This window comes from Vidua macroura, chromosome 4, assembly GCF_024509145.1.
Source record: "Vidua macroura isolate BioBank_ID:100142 chromosome 4, ASM2450914v1, whole genome shotgun sequence".
NCBI classification, from domain to species: domain Eukaryota; kingdom Metazoa; phylum Chordata; class Aves; order Passeriformes; family Viduidae; genus Vidua; species Vidua macroura.
Window position 1 is genome coordinate 62,948,123 of NC_071574.1, and position 15,439 is coordinate 62,963,561.

Consider the following 15,439-nt stretch of genomic DNA (forward strand, 5'->3'; position numbering starts at 1 on the left):
TATTTTTCTTCTTGTGTTTTGTTTCTTTTCATTTATTTTTTTTGTCTTTAATTGTTATTGTGCAGTAAGTACATGGACCTACCTATTAAAACTCCATTATGATCTTGGAGGCTGTAACTACAGAAAAAAAAAAAATAGCTACTTTAGAATATTGCTTCCCTCAGTTTGAGAAAATTAAATGTATATTCTATTTAAGCTTTCTACCTTATAAATTTGGTAATAATTGTGGTGTAACAGGAGCAAGAGCGAAATCTAAGAAAAGCAGCAAGGAGTAATTACAGCTTAACATTGCTCAATCTCATCTGTCAGTCATCTATAAGAAATTGCTGCATTCATCTTTACATAGCCTGGTAATTAGCTCAGCTTAATTTTAATCCACTTTCATTTCTTAGAAGTAATTTTTAATGTTTTACATATTGCATAATTTATTAGTGGAGTTGACATCTAAGCAAACTGGTGCAGATGCAACAGGCAAGCAGGAAATGCTGCTATGAGCTCTGAATACATCAAATTCCACATTTCCATTGCCAAGAGAGTCCTTGGGGGCTGCATTCAAGTTGCAGGAGGTCATTGCTCAGTTAAATGGGGATACAACTGATACAACCAAAATATACTCATGATAATGTCCAAACATTTTTCAACTGACTGGCATGGGAGGATGGCTCTCAGCTGCTGACTATTGCAGGAGAGCTGCTAAGGTGCCATGTCAGCACCTTAAGGTGCCTCTGGAACTGACAAACACCAAGAAACAACAATGCAAATCCTTTTTTTGACAGGTAACTTTATTAATAATGGTCTCGGATCTGTCGCACCTACCAGGTGCCGGTCTTTTCTCACACTTTGCAAGACTTTCTGAAGACTAAACTAGAAAGGCATAAAGTTAGTTGAAGCTACTAAGACACACATTTGAAGGTGGGTCTATTTTGGACTTTTGTTATTTTTTTTTTAACAGAATTGTCCATGAATGTGTGTCAAAAGAACTTAAATACACTGAGAAATACAGTAGAAAGGCTATATTTACAGTCAATTATAATGGGCACTGCCAACATATCCAATAACAAAAATAAAACAAAACCTTTTTTTTCATGTTTCTATCATGCTTTTTTTCACAGAGATTTTTTTAAATATGATTTTGTTTTTTAAAAAATACAATAAGGAAATAATTACATTCTTAATATGAGAACATTATCATACAACATACACCCTTGGCCAATTAATTTGAAAGTGTCTAACAAAACTTGATACTAAATTAATATTCTCCATTTGAAAAATCAAATTGCCACAATCATCTCATTAAAAGAACACCCTTGATCCCCCAAAGTTACGATCTTGGTTTTTTATAAAAAAAGCATCACCCATTAAAAAAACCAAACAAAACAAACCATTTAAAAAAAGCACCTGGTACAGTAACAGGCATTTGGTGCGGAAGCATAAGTGTAACATTTTCTTAGAAGACATAGAAATGGTTCAAAATACAAGAGTTTTCCTTTAAAACAAAAGTCATGCTGCTCTATGGTTGAGTTTGCCTGGTGATCCTGGAATCTAAAAACGGTGAAAAAGACAAGTTCTGTTGCTCTTTGTAAAAAATTGTGCAGCAATAGTGCTATTCAAGGCAACAGAGTACATTTCACAGCACTGAGACTGGTCTATAGAGAGGTTATTTCCCAAGCTTTTTGGTTTTCCTCCTTTCAGAACCTTGGCTGTTACACAGAATACACTAAAGTGGTTGTGGCTTTGTGGAGCCTTTGCTGGAGGAAGAGTGAGAGAAGTATAGTTTAGGGGGCAGCCCCTGTGCAGCAGACACTACAGGGGCCCAGGGGGCTGTAGGTGCTGACAGAGACCTGCACCTATAGCAGAGCTGAAGGAAGGCTGCACCACACAATTTCTGTTTTCCTGGGCAGAGATTTACACACATCTGCCTCAGGTGTAGATTAAAACCTGTCCTTGCCAAGGAATTTTTCTTCTTTTTTTTTTTTTTTTTTTTTTTTTTTAAAGGGGTGGAAAGAGACAATGCCAATATTGGGTAAACAAGACAAGTGATCTGGCTTTTGACTACTCTGCATTACTTGATGCGGGACCACTTCTTAATGGCAACTGTTACATCATTGCTAACACTGACTAGAAGCCTAATTTGCATTATAAATATGTACAGATATAAATTAAATACTTATTGAAATATACAAATAAATAACTTAATTTGAAATAAAAAGCCTAAATGAACTTACTTTTGCTTCAAATTTGTTTCTGCTATTATTTATGGGAATTTGACGCTGTTTAGTCTGTAGTCATACAGTATAGGATGTGCCGTCTAGTTAGAGAGTTAATAAGTGACCTAAACTAATATTTAAAAAATTGTGTTTTCAGTGAAAACCACACTGACACTTGCTTTCCTATTGTATCTGCATTCCTGTGGCACTTTGTACCAAGTACAGTCACAAGAAGCAAAGAGCCTTTCTCATGCTGGGCCCCATTTCTGCATTGCTAAGGTCAGTGGGATCCCTGGCCCTAAATGCATTTGGGAACAGGACACAGCCCTGTCTCCTGTCAGGTCTTTTTGATAGATCTGTGCCTTCAAATCCCACAAGCTCCTGCAGGAAGTCCTCTGGCATCCAACTCAGCTGAGAATCCCAGTGTACCCACCAGGAGTTGCACACACCCCTTCCTAAAGCTAAGAGATAATCTGCAGGCTTGGCCATAAAGGGATGGGATCCTTGATGACTGCTGTCTTGCCAACTTCTGTGATTTTAATTGCAATCTTAACTAATTATCAAGACTCCAACCCTAACATCTGTGATTAAAATACCACTCATATTTTGAGGTAATTTTTAAAATTAATTTTCTGCTCCTCACAGTTGAGGAGGAAAAAAATATTGAGAGTATGACTGAAAGCTCTCCAAAGGCCTAAAAAAAACAAAAGAGAAAAACTTAAAAGAAGCCATCTTATTACACATTCTCCCCCCAACCCCCTTCTGATTTTTTAAAACCAATCTTGAGATTTTGAAGGGCTTCAGTGGCAATTTACTGCATGTAATTTCTCAGAAGTGACATGGATGGAGACAAAGAAAAACAGATTTTTATAATTTTACAGACTAAAATGCAAGATGCTGTTTCCTAGTGAACAGAAATGGACTCCTATTTGAGAAAATCCCCAATTATTTGTTGAGCCGTTTATAGAAGAGTCTGAAAACTATTACCTTTTCAGTCCATCTTCCTCAAAAATAATAGCTGAGGTTTGAAAACAGACAAAGGAAACAAAGTACAGCAGTGTTCTATACCTCAAGTTTAACAATACTATATTATAAAAAACAAAACAAGACTGACTGCATAAGTTATTCTGAGTTGCCACTATCTGTCGAGGACTAAGTTCAATTGTTTTCTTTTTCTTCTTTAAAATGTATAGAAAAGAAGCAGTATCTAAAAATACCTGTTTGCCTTTTAAAAAAATCAGGAACAAGTCATAGTTCAAGAACATGACCTTTGAAAATGACTGGTGCTTCAGAAGAGCAATAAAGAGAACATACAAAAATGCATCTGTCTCCAAGTTTGGCAGCTTTTTATCTCCCAATGACAAAAGCATCTGTCTAAAAAGTATCCAAAAAACGCTTCACCAATGAGTCGCTGTCATTGCAGAGCTGCTGGGCCGAGCAGGCACTGCTGCTTCTGCGAGCACATTTCTTCAGGTTTGTTTTGCCATGTGAGCAGCCACCAGCAAAGCCTCTGCTGATGAGTTAGACCTGCTCTGTGGCAGAGTTCAGAAGGCAGTTTTAACCTTGCAGGAGTCAAGATTTCACACCAGTCTTCAGCAGTGTTCTGGCCGTTTGATGCACTGTAATTAACATTGCTGGTTCTTTACTGGTTCAGCAAAGTAAACATTCAACTGTGACTTTATGCTCCTTTTTAGTTCCTATGTTTTTTTTGGTTTTCATTTTCTTTACCAGTGAAGTTGGAAACAAGGAGTTACAGCTAATAAAAAGGGGCACATGTAGTTACACAGCAATACAGTAGAGGGAATACAGGCAAATTAGCGCCAAGCTACCATTAACTTAACAGAGTTCTAAAACTTCTTATGTTTTATCACTTGATGTGACCTTCCAGGTGAGTCCTTTGCAGCCTATATCTGGTCTGTAGTAGGTAAGGCCTTTATGGAAAGTGTGTGGCTTTGTTATGTTTATGTTCCATTTTTCATCTCCCATTCCTGCAAAGGGGGGAAAAAAAGATAAAGAAAATGTTAAAAGAAATCAGGATATTTCACTGATGTCATCATATGTGCTAAGCCACAACTGGGGTCAGTAACAGTTTTTTCATTAACTTTGCTGGATTCGGCCCAAAAATTAGTTAGGGAATGCTAACAAGTACGTTCTGATAGTCTGTGCACAGCATCCACCCTTCCACAGCTACATACAGCAACCTGTTTTCTAGTGCAGTGCAAATAAGCCATGTTTGTATTGTGCAGAGGGGACTTCTGGAGCAATTCACACTCCACAGCTAAAGCACTCAGCTTTAGCTTTTTCCCTTACTCTCCCTGAGTAAGGGAGAGGCTGATTTAAGCACACAGGGCTCTCTAAATGACTCATGTGAGACAGCAGGAAGCCCTCAAGATCTCTCAGAGCTGACACCAAGTGATTGCTTTACTGCTCTTCATTTTTCTTTTTATAAGACTCACAGCAAACACATAAATTTATGGCTAAAAAGAGCAACTTAGCAGAGAGACTAACAGGCAGGGTTAAGAGAAACAAGTCAGTTTGCATTGCATTTGTTTCCCTTATAGATATTCCAAATTGAGCTATTGCCTGGCAAGTTAAAGAAATTGCTTTGACTTTCTGTGCCTCAGTTTCTTCCCGTTAGCTGAGGACAAGGACACCATCCACAGCAAAACATGTCATCTGTAATCCTTTTGGTCACATGTCTCAGAACAAGGTATTGCCATTTCTTCTGCCACGTAAGTGAAAATCATGAGATTGCTACAGCTGAACCCCCAGGTCAGAAAAACTTGTGGCTATCAAATGATACCTACAGCATCTCCTAACAGTACACAGGAGCAGAAGGGCTGAAGCAGGGTGGGCTCACCTTAGGACATCCACACTGTACCCCTCCCTGAATGACACCCTTACAGCCATCAGGAACTACTGAAGATCCACAGAAGGTGGCCTCTGGCTCCAGCAATCCCCTTGGAGCAAACACCCAGCTGCTCCTTGCCAGGCACTGGGGGCTGCAGATTCCTCTCTGACCCACCAGAGAGAGACACTCTGCAGGCAGCCTGCTGACTTGGCTTCCAACCTGAATTCCTGAATTCAATACTCATTCCACAACATTTAAGAGCTCTGACTGAGATCCATTACTTATGCACGTAAATAGCTGTTTCTGCTGCTGAAAGCAGTAAGAGCATTAGTTTGGCTGAACAGCTGTATGACCACGACGCCTCTTCAGCTGTTGTAAAATAACAGTAAAGTTGATGGCTGCTTTAGCAATGATAATTTACTTTGTTCCTAAACTTGTGTTTGTTTTTTTGTTTTTTTTTTTTTTTTTTTTTTTTTTTTATTTAAATGGTGTTTTTACTAAAATTCAGTGTATTTTAAATATTCAGTTTTACTCTTCAAATTATGGTAATTCTGAAGTTAAAATACAGTACTGGTAAAAATTAGATTACTTTAAAACTCTATTAAATGTGTATTCTCCATAGATATGCTACCAAAGCTATAAAGGTAGTCTTTGGCTAAGCAACTGGGAGGAGATTTTTTTAAAGTGTTAAATAAGCCTTGAAAGAAGAAACATCTTTTGCAGGTGCAAAAGGAACTTTTTCTTTCTTCCCACTGCTCCTGCAGGTTCACACCACGGAAAGAATGTCTAAGTCAACACTGACAGCCTGACTGGGAGCTGAGAAACTGGGACAGCTCCTTTTCTTCTCCAGTCCTTGAACACAAGCAAGATGTAAGATGCTGACATTCACCAGCCCACTAGTTTCAAAAACAAATGAGAAATACTAATTTCAGTTTTCTTGCTGCACATAACAATTTGGTTTTAGAAACTAATTTGATATTTAAATGACTATGTGAAATGTTTAAATAATTGCTGTACAGCAAGGATATTTAAATATTTTTACTTCTCTAGGACTACTGATGCAGGATATTGTTTTCCATATTTTAATTGGAGTCTCCATTTTTAGCCAAGTAGAGCTGAGACAAAATGGCAATTAAAATGCCTTCTGGCTTCTTAAAAAAGCACATAATTACTTTCTAAAAAAATTTAAAGATACTTGCAAAAAGAAAAGTTAAAAAATTCAAATGTATGTATGCATATGTATGTGTATGTATACTGTGTGTCCTGAACAGCCAAACCCTAAACTGCTTCTCTTTCTTATACTTAACACTAGATCTGTCTTACTGCTTCTCTCTGTACTCCTTTCTAACATTAGTGCATCTGAGAGGAGAAAGCTTTTGGTGGCAGAGCTTCCAAACCTGCTGCCCCAGGTGCCTGACGTCCCAGCTGTGCAGGGCACAGCAGCAGCAGCTGCCCCGGCACATGCGCAGCGCTGCTGCTTGCTGAGCACGGCCGTGACACGAGGCTGGCTGTGAACACAAGGCTGCCAGGTGACAGGCTCAGCACCCTCCAGGCAAGGAAAAGGCCAAGAAGGAAGGCATTCAGTGCATTCAAATACACACCAGGGGGGAAAACCATATTCTGACATTTTGAACGTTCATACAACTCTCTCATAGCATTGGGAGATGTGCCAGTTGCTGGAGACGCAAGCGCAAGCACAGCCGTGGGATCTGTTTTACTCCCACAAACTGCACTGACATCCATGCGTGGAGAGCCAAGTCCTGCTCTGGGATACTCACGTGTGACGCCCTTTCCTGAGCCACATTGACAAGGCCTGGGCTCACTCACAACTGCAAAAGGCCAAAAGAATTGAGAGCCAAATTCCACCCCCGCACACGTACAGCGACCCCCGAGCGTGGGGCGTGCTGCAGATGTGCACCTGATGGCAGCTGTGGCTGCCAATGGGCTGAGAACAGATTGGGTTGCACTATCTAATTCAGCAAAATTTCACTCTTAATATTTAGTGCATGAGGTTTTAGGGAAAAAGCTGTTAAAGCTGAATTGGATACTCTGAGTTGTTTTTCCCAGCATGGGAAAAATATGCTTAGTTGCTCCATATCCTTTTAGATTAGCCTAATCCTATATCCAAGATTTCTCTCACAAAAAGCTTGACCAACTTATTGTGCCATCCAAAGCACACCGACACCAAACAACACAACAGGATTTTTCCTATATAGTATGTGCTGGGCATAAAAAATGTACTACAGGAAGGTATTCTTTACACCAAAAATGTTTAGGTTTTTATAATGGCCTGTCTTCTTCAGCTGTAGTGATTAGATGTCCAGCACAAATCCATGCTCCCATTTGCAAGGACTGTGCTCTGCTAGACCACATTCCCTGAGTATTGCTGAGCTGACATCCACATCTAAGACAGAGTGTACAGTTAGAGATGATATCGTTATGGCACAAATTAGGCTATAATTGGAATACGCAGATAAGCTTTAGAGCACATAAATCCTTCATCAGGTTTGAAACACAAGCTGCAAACTTCAAAGTTGATTAGAACTGAAACCTATTAGAACTGAAACCTAGAAACTGAAAACTGAGTGTAATTATTCTTGGTTGGATTTAAATGAATTAGGCTAACTGTCAGGAAAAAGCAGTTTATGTCCATGCAAAGGGGGTAGAAGAAGGGTGAGAAAACTGTCACAAATGGTGTATCAGGAAAAGTAACTCGATTATGATAATTTAATAATATAATTTTTTGAGATGCTGATTTTTCAATATCTACTACATTTAGGTTCCAGGCTTATGCTCAGACATGGGAAATGTATATAATCAATGACTACATGTAACAAAAGTTACTTGAAGAAATCCCAGTACAGAAGACATCAATGAAATGAGCCTTCATGAGCAACAAGTGTTTGTGGTTATTGCTATTTAAAATTACAACTAGCAGTGAACTACTAAATAAACAAAAGCTTGGGCCCAACACTATTACTGTCACCCTTGTTATGTGTTGTCCACATGTTTATGTTGCCAGCAAATTCAGCCCAGAAGGATGGTCATACAAATCCCATTTAAACTAAACCACAGACATTAGAAAAACTGTAACAATACAAGAGGACAGCAAATTTCGGCCTGGTACTTGCAGTACAAAATTAAAGTAATTCAACTTTAACTTCAAATGTACATTGAGTAGATACTTGCACAACACATTGTCATTAATTACAATGTACATCTATTCTGTTCTTGCAGTGGCTGGAAAAGATCAGATCCAATCTTGTGCCATTTCTAATCACTTACTGCAACAGTGCTCTTTTAATCACTTCTCTGCTACACAGAGTAGTAGACACATGGACGGTCTACACCACAGGCTATTTACTTTGCAAATTAAATCTTCAAAGCAAAAATTCCATGTCTTTCTACATAAGAGAAAAACAAGGTTCCCCAAACCAGCAGTATTTATGTAGTAATATGAGTAATTTAGATATTCACTTCTTAAGGCTAAATAAGGCCTTGTAAGAAAGTACAAAAAAGCAGAAAAAAAAGAAAATTAAGACATCAGTGCTCTCACCTTAGCTTTTCGAAGGACATGGCCTCGACATGGAGAATTGTTTGATGAGGGAGGTCGCTTCAGAGCTGCTGCGCTGTTCACAGGGATGGAGCATTCAGTATCACTGGTATCACAGCTGGAGATTGGAGAGTTTTCCAAAGTTCGATGCTTGAAAATTGGAGACTAATAAAGAGTGAAAAGTCTATATTGAGTTTCCTCCAAGTAGTCACACGTACAATATTTTCTACTTTAGATTCAGAACTGCAGAACTCTTTTATAAAGAAACTATATTCATAATAATGATGAATAAATGAAAAGGAGATTAGAACAAAAGAAAAAAAACAATGTGAGTTCTGTGATGAAAATTTAAGTTTCTTTTCTGTTAAACAACTAGGAGTCTGATTAAACAACTATGGATAATCCAGAGAAATTGATGTATCCCTCTGATCTTTCTTGATGGCTGCTTCAGACACAGATCTATAGCACAAGCCCAGACTGCCAAGCTCCATGCTGAAGGTGTGAGATGCAGCCCGTGCAGAGTGTGACACAATTGGCAGGGGACCAGCACAAGCAGGTCTTCATCACTGCATGATGACTTGGTGCATTTAAATCTCCCTGGGCTGGAGCAATGTCTCAGTCCCTGCATTTATACAGCCACTGAGGACAAGGTGTTGGCTTTTTGCACATTATCTTAACATATCCTGCTTGTGATTCCCATGTCTACCTGCTCCCTGCTGCTGCTGGAAATGTAAGCAACATATAAAGGTATTTAATTCTGCTCTTATTTCTGAAGCTTAATAAACCATTATACAATTCTCAGTTCCTACTCATTTTTGCTGGAGCTGGGAAGGCTGAGCACTCCCAGCCCATGGTACTGGGATTTGCATGTTCAATGGCTTTGCATACCTGTGGACTTGATGTTCCTGATTTGGGTTCAATAGCCAAGCCCAGTGTGATGCCACCAGCCAAGGCTTTCTTAAGGCTCTCCTTCACCTCAGTCAGTTCTAGCTCCAGATTTACACGCTCAGCCTCCTTCTGCTTACACTCCTCTTCCAGCTTCTTTAACTTGTCTTCAAGAATCACTTGGGTCTTCCTGCCTGTCATTCACAGCAATTTTATTATTTCAATAATAATAATGTTAAATTGAACTTAGAGAAATTGTTTTATTTCTATAAAGTAAGGAAACAAGGTCGCTAGATATCAGTGACAAAAAAAAAATTAGGTACTTTACATAGAACACCTTTTTCATGTAAAAAGTTTAGTACCATAAATCAAATGCCTTCTATCAAGTGACATTCCTAGGTATCTACTCTGGTTTCAAATCAGTATTGTTTTCTTTATTTTTCTGTATCATGAAAATATAATTAGCTAATGACAAAAAAATCATTCCCATGTTCTGCTTATCTGAAGTTCTCACCAGTGCAATTCCTTAGGTATGTGATGCATACACATGCATATATAAAATAAGTATATACACTTACACACATGTATTTTTATCTTACACATTTTGTATCCATATAGAAAGCAAATATAGACATTACAGAACACAGCAGCATTTGAACCTAACCTGGATTAGGGTGACATATCTTCAGCACAGAATACAAAGCTGTTTGGATAACTAAACCTAATTCCCAGGTGAGAATTCAGCACAAAAAAGCACCTCCTACCAGCATTGACTTCAATGGCAGCACGCAGATCTTTTCTTTCTTTCCGGAGCTGGGCCAGCCTGTTCCGAAGGGCTTCTTTTTTCTTCAGCAGTTCCTCCTCTTTGCTTTGTAACCTCTTTGCATCTGCCTCCACACGATTCTTGCCATACTTGTATTGCTCTGCATCTGCATGGATCAGATTGTAGTTAATTAGGGTTTAAACTAACAGCACAACTCTGAATTAGTCCCTGAGACTAAACATGACACAAAGCATGTCATGGCTCCCCACGGCAGGGGTGTTGCAACTGAATGATCTTCAAGGCTCCCTTCCAACCCAAACCATTCTATAATTCTATGGTTTGAGGAAAAGGTTTGGCCTTGCTCTTCCACTGGCACTTTCTCAAGGTCCATGATTTCTGCCAAGTTCTGCAGCACAGCTACAACAATGATAGAGGATAGAGTTTGTTTTTTATACTTACATGAGGAAAATGAGAAATACCAGTTATTTGATAGCACACTGGTTTTGAAAAATGGCCTTGCCTTTCTCTGTAGTTCAGAAGATGGAAAGGAGGCTCCTTTCTAGCCATGAACCCTTCATTTTTAATTGGAAGGGTCAGAGGAAAAAAACCTGCTTGGCCTTTTGCCTTTCATTCCTACTTCAAGTGCACATCTTTTCTCACCTTACATAAGAGAATACAAAGATGTTCACACTTCTTTGATGCTTGACAGCTTTCTTTTTCAATTTCCCATACAAATGCTTTCATTTCATGGCTCACATATATTTGGGGTCTAATTCATATCCCAGCCCCCTCTATAGCTCTGCTCCAGTTGCAGACTAAAAGAAGATGCACCAGCTAAGAGATCACTTTGTCTGTCACATATCTGAAGGCACACTCTATGGTATGAAAACATTCCTGACAAAGAGCTGTTAAACGAGTTTTTGTTTTTAGAAGCTACTTATTTTTGTCCAAAAGCCTAACACCGATTTCTCTTGTTGCCATTAAATCCACAGCTTCTTAAATAAGACTTCATTGATAAGTCCACTTTTGTGCAACAGTGTTCTTATGTCAATACCAGCTCCTCATCTTCCTTTCCCAACAGGAACACAGAATGCCTCTCTGCTCCAAATGTGGAATCATTATCCTTTTTTTCCCTGCTGTCCTCATGACTTTGCAGCAGCCATGGGTCCACATTCCATATTTATCATTCTCCCATATGACAGGCACCCTTTTCTCGTGTGGTGTGACTGGAGTTAAGTCACCAAGGTCTCTCCTGCTCAGTCTTGGCATCTCCTCCTCAGCCTCTCAGCCCCACAAAAAGCACACTGGTTCTTTACCTTGCCTGCTAAGACAAGAGCTCTTTCATGCACCCTCCTGACCCCACTCCCCAGCGAGGCAGCAGTGAGGACAGATACTTACTGGATGCAGTGCGCTTCACACAGGAAACTGTTTCAGATTTCTTCGGCTGGCTATTTAAAGTTCTTGCTTTTCCGGCGATCCCATTAGTAGTCACAGGAGGCTTCTTGCCTTTAAACTGTTTGGAAACAAAAGTATAAATGGGCTCCAGCTATTCCCGTGCCACTGGCATTACTTTCACCCTTTCATCAAGGGCAGAGCTTGAGAGAAACCTGCTTGCTACATCAGAGAGCCTTAATAGAGCACATTGATTGAGCTGGAGACGGCGCTTCCTCCAGAGATGCCTCTGGGAGCTGCCTGCTCAGCAGGAGCCGTGCCAGCAATCACAAGGGGATGAACTCCCTCTTTCTGGTGGCATCATGGTTTCCAAGGTGCTTAGAACCCTGGCATTTACAGTATTAAGAAAGCCACTGCAAGGCAGAAGATGATGTACCTTTGAAAATTTTTTCACAGTAAAGACTCTTGAAACACAAGTTTTTCAGAGTTAATTTCACACATCAAGACCTACCAGGGTTTGCCACACAAAAATTCAACATTGTTTCTTATTTACTGTATGACCTTGCCATCCTTGTGGTGGATTTTTTTTTTTTTTTAACAATGTGATTATTACATGTTTTTAAGTGCTAGGCGTTAACATATCTTCCCCTTACACAACTTCTAGCTACTACTTAAAAGCTTGTCTTACTTAAGAAAATCCTCTCACATAACGGCCAGACAGGCTCACAAGATCGCCAGGAAGAGAACATCTCGTATTCAAGGGGTTTCCATTTAGAGGACTCACAGCAATGAACTGAGCCCTGGAAAGATAAACTTGCCCTGACTACTCCTTAGTGCTTCCAAGGAGGATGCTCCAGCCAAGCACAGGGCATATGTGTACCATGCTCTGTTCTCCTGCTTCCAAAGGTTTGTGAGGATTGAATTGGGAGTGAAGCATGCTGCTGCAGTAATTTATTGCTCATGTCCACCTCCAATTCTGCAACTGCACTGAATTCCAATATTCCAATACAAAATTTTTGTAAGGGTTAAGTGAGTTAATACATTTAACTATGTGTGATTGGTACAGCATGATAAGTACCTTATTCAAGGGAAACATTTATTTTAACTGCTCCATGTCAGAAAAGATTGAAAATCATGCATCACTGTGATATATTCACACTGTGATATATTGGTTTGAGCCAATGTCCACCTTTCAGAGACCAGCTAAGGGCTCTGAGAAGGTTCCTGGCATGGCTGTGAGCAGGGGAGCTCTGCTCTCCTGCTGGGTTGTGTCCATCTGCTACAATGCTGAGCTCACAGGACTTCATCTGCTCTGTAGGTTCATCTGCTCTGAGGTACAAAAGTCTGTAACCACCCTTAGAAAGTAGCACACATAGGCTTATATTTTTTTTTTATGGGGAAGAAAATAACAAGCAATAATATAAAGATGGTATATACAAATATATACTATATAATTTACTAAATATATAAAATCAATGTTATTATATATATGCATATTCATAAAATATATAAACATAGTATACATGATATATAGATTAGTACAATTCTAAAGAGATAAATTTGCTGTCACAGTCAGGTCACATGTCACCTATCTTTTTGGGGTTTTTCTAAGACATCTCTGCCTGAGGAGCCAAAAGATAGCTAGACATGCATTCAGGTTAACTGTGGAAGGTCACATTTATTTTTTTCTTATTATTCGCCATCTGTAATTCATCAAGAACATGCTGGCAAAGCCTTTCACAAGTACCACTACTTCCACATTGGAATTTATACCTTTGCAAACCTGCTTCATTTGCAGTGGGCTCATAACTAAACTCCAGGCACTTCAGTGCTAACGTTAAGGGACTCTGAGTCCCTCCAGATAGCAACCAGATAAACAGAACAAATAAAAAGCTTTGTTAAGTATCAAATAGTACAGTACCTGCGAGCCAGATCCCCTCCCCACAGCAGAGGTATTAGTGACAGACTGAGCAGAAGACAGACTGGATGAGACAGGGTATTTGTAATGGTTAGAGGAGAGTTTGTCAGTAGACAACCTATTGGGTTTCCTGTCAGCTGGCGGATAGCGCGCAAAGATTTTTGGAGACGGCAAGTTATCGTACAGGCCTGCGTTATCATAAAGCATTTCTTCTCCCATGTTCCTGCTACGAGAAGAAGGAAAGCCATCTTCTGGTTCCCACTGCAACACACACACCTCGGCAGTTAGTGAACAATGCACCATGCAGAACCTCCTAAGTGAAATTAAAACATTAGTGATGCTTTGGACTCCAGCAAGCCCTCAGTGCTTAGTGAGCATACACTTACTACTTAAACTATTTAGAAAAGTGGGGGGAGGACACTGTGTGGAAAGCAAGCATTGCATTCCATGGCTCACGGCCTCAGCCCTGAGTATAAGCAAACCTGTCACCATGACTGCACCTTCAGCTGGTAGCTCGAGCACCAAGGGGGCACAGGCAGACTATGTTAGCAGTTTACACAGATGAATCCACGGGATTACATCTGGTACGTGAGTTGTTAAAAGTAATACAGCCTAGCAGTATCAGAAGCCAAGTTCTTTCTAGCTTCTTTTTTTAATTTCTTCGGGCTACATGTCTTTCCCATGAATATCAGCTGCTGGTATGCTAGTGTATTTTATTTGACAGAGATTTATTATTCTGAGCTACAAGAACTAAAATATCTCTTTTTTTTTTTTAATTTTTAGAAAAATTGAAAGTTCAACAATAGTACTCCAGTGGTTCATCTGATTAACCTTAAAAGAAACCAACCTGACTGCTAAATATCCTTCCTTAACTCATCCTGGCCACGGCAGCACACTACTCAAACAAAGGCATGAGCACATCCAAGAACTACACAAAGACTGCTCTCCACACACGTGATCATGCACTGTTCCCAAAAGGGGATTTCTAATATCTTTTGGACATTACTGACATATTGGAGGACTGAATGTCCAGTCCACTTCACACTTTGAAATTATTAATTTCTCTTGAGTTCGCCCTTACTGGGGCCTTTACACAACAGCCCAAATTAAGAGCAGACATAGCTCCCCTGTAAACCTTCCTGAGGACCCCATATTGCTATTGGTTAGCATCCACTAGATGTTAAATCCCATTACACATCTGCCTATGATCAGCTCTGCAATCTATGAAGATGGAAGTGACCACTGTGGTTCTCCTTTGGGACGAGCAGCACCTGCAATCCTCAGGAATGCAGCCACAGGGACTGAGAAGTGTTTGGGTTTTAGTGTTTTTTCAACAGACATCAAAAAGTGCCTGGTGTAATTGACTCCTTAATTTTGCCCTTTCCAGTGTGATCTAAAAAAATACCTCCTCAAGTGAGTATTACATTCAAGGACTTGGCAACAAATCATCAGCAGGCAACTGCTTTCTAAATGCACACTGGCTCACATGCAGGTTAATGTAAACAATATGTCCCGTGCTCTTATATTCTGTAGGTGTGAGAGGAGTTTGCAACCACCTATCAAAAAAATATGAGTTCATCTGGAAACTGCCCACTGAGGATCTTTAGATAATATAATTTTCAGATGTCTACGCATTCAACACATGCAAACCATTTGCTCTGTGCAAATTCAACTCTTACCGATCCATTTATGCAGGGAACATCATCGTAATGAAGTGCCATTCCACTTGGACAGGCGTAGCCATTGGCAGCGCTTCCCCGGTACGGATTTGTAGATATAACCCGCCTGTTCATGAAACTGAATAATGCAAAGCAAAAATAATAAAAACCAGCACTTAAACCTAAGCCTAAATGATGATACAGTGGTATAT

General features: G+C 39.7%; 1 protein-coding gene across 2 annotated transcripts in view; it reads right to left on the bottom strand.

Annotated features, from left to right (window-relative positions):
• Positions 1-1,492: 1,492 nt before the first annotated feature.
• The window catches only part of AFAP1 (actin filament associated protein 1), a 113,906-nt gene continuing 99,959 nt past the window's right edge, over positions 1,493-15,439 (bottom strand). Inside the window, exons 12-18 of one of the 2 annotated variants that reach the window (XM_053976479.1) lie at positions 15,249-15,366; positions 13,573-13,830; positions 11,658-11,772; positions 10,261-10,425; positions 9,500-9,690; positions 8,615-8,776; positions 1,493-4,195 (exon numbers count right to left, since the gene is read on the bottom strand). In XM_053976479.1, the coding sequence (XP_053832454.1) occupies positions 4,169-4,195; positions 8,615-8,776; positions 9,500-9,690; positions 10,261-10,425; positions 11,658-11,772; positions 13,573-13,830; positions 15,249-15,366 (1,036 nt within the window). In that variant the 3' untranslated portion in view covers positions 1,493-4,168. The remainder of the gene's footprint in view (positions 4,196-8,614; positions 8,777-9,499; positions 9,691-10,260; positions 10,426-11,657; positions 11,773-13,572; positions 13,831-15,248; positions 15,367-15,439) is intronic. The other variant, XM_053976477.1, reaches the window with a different exon arrangement.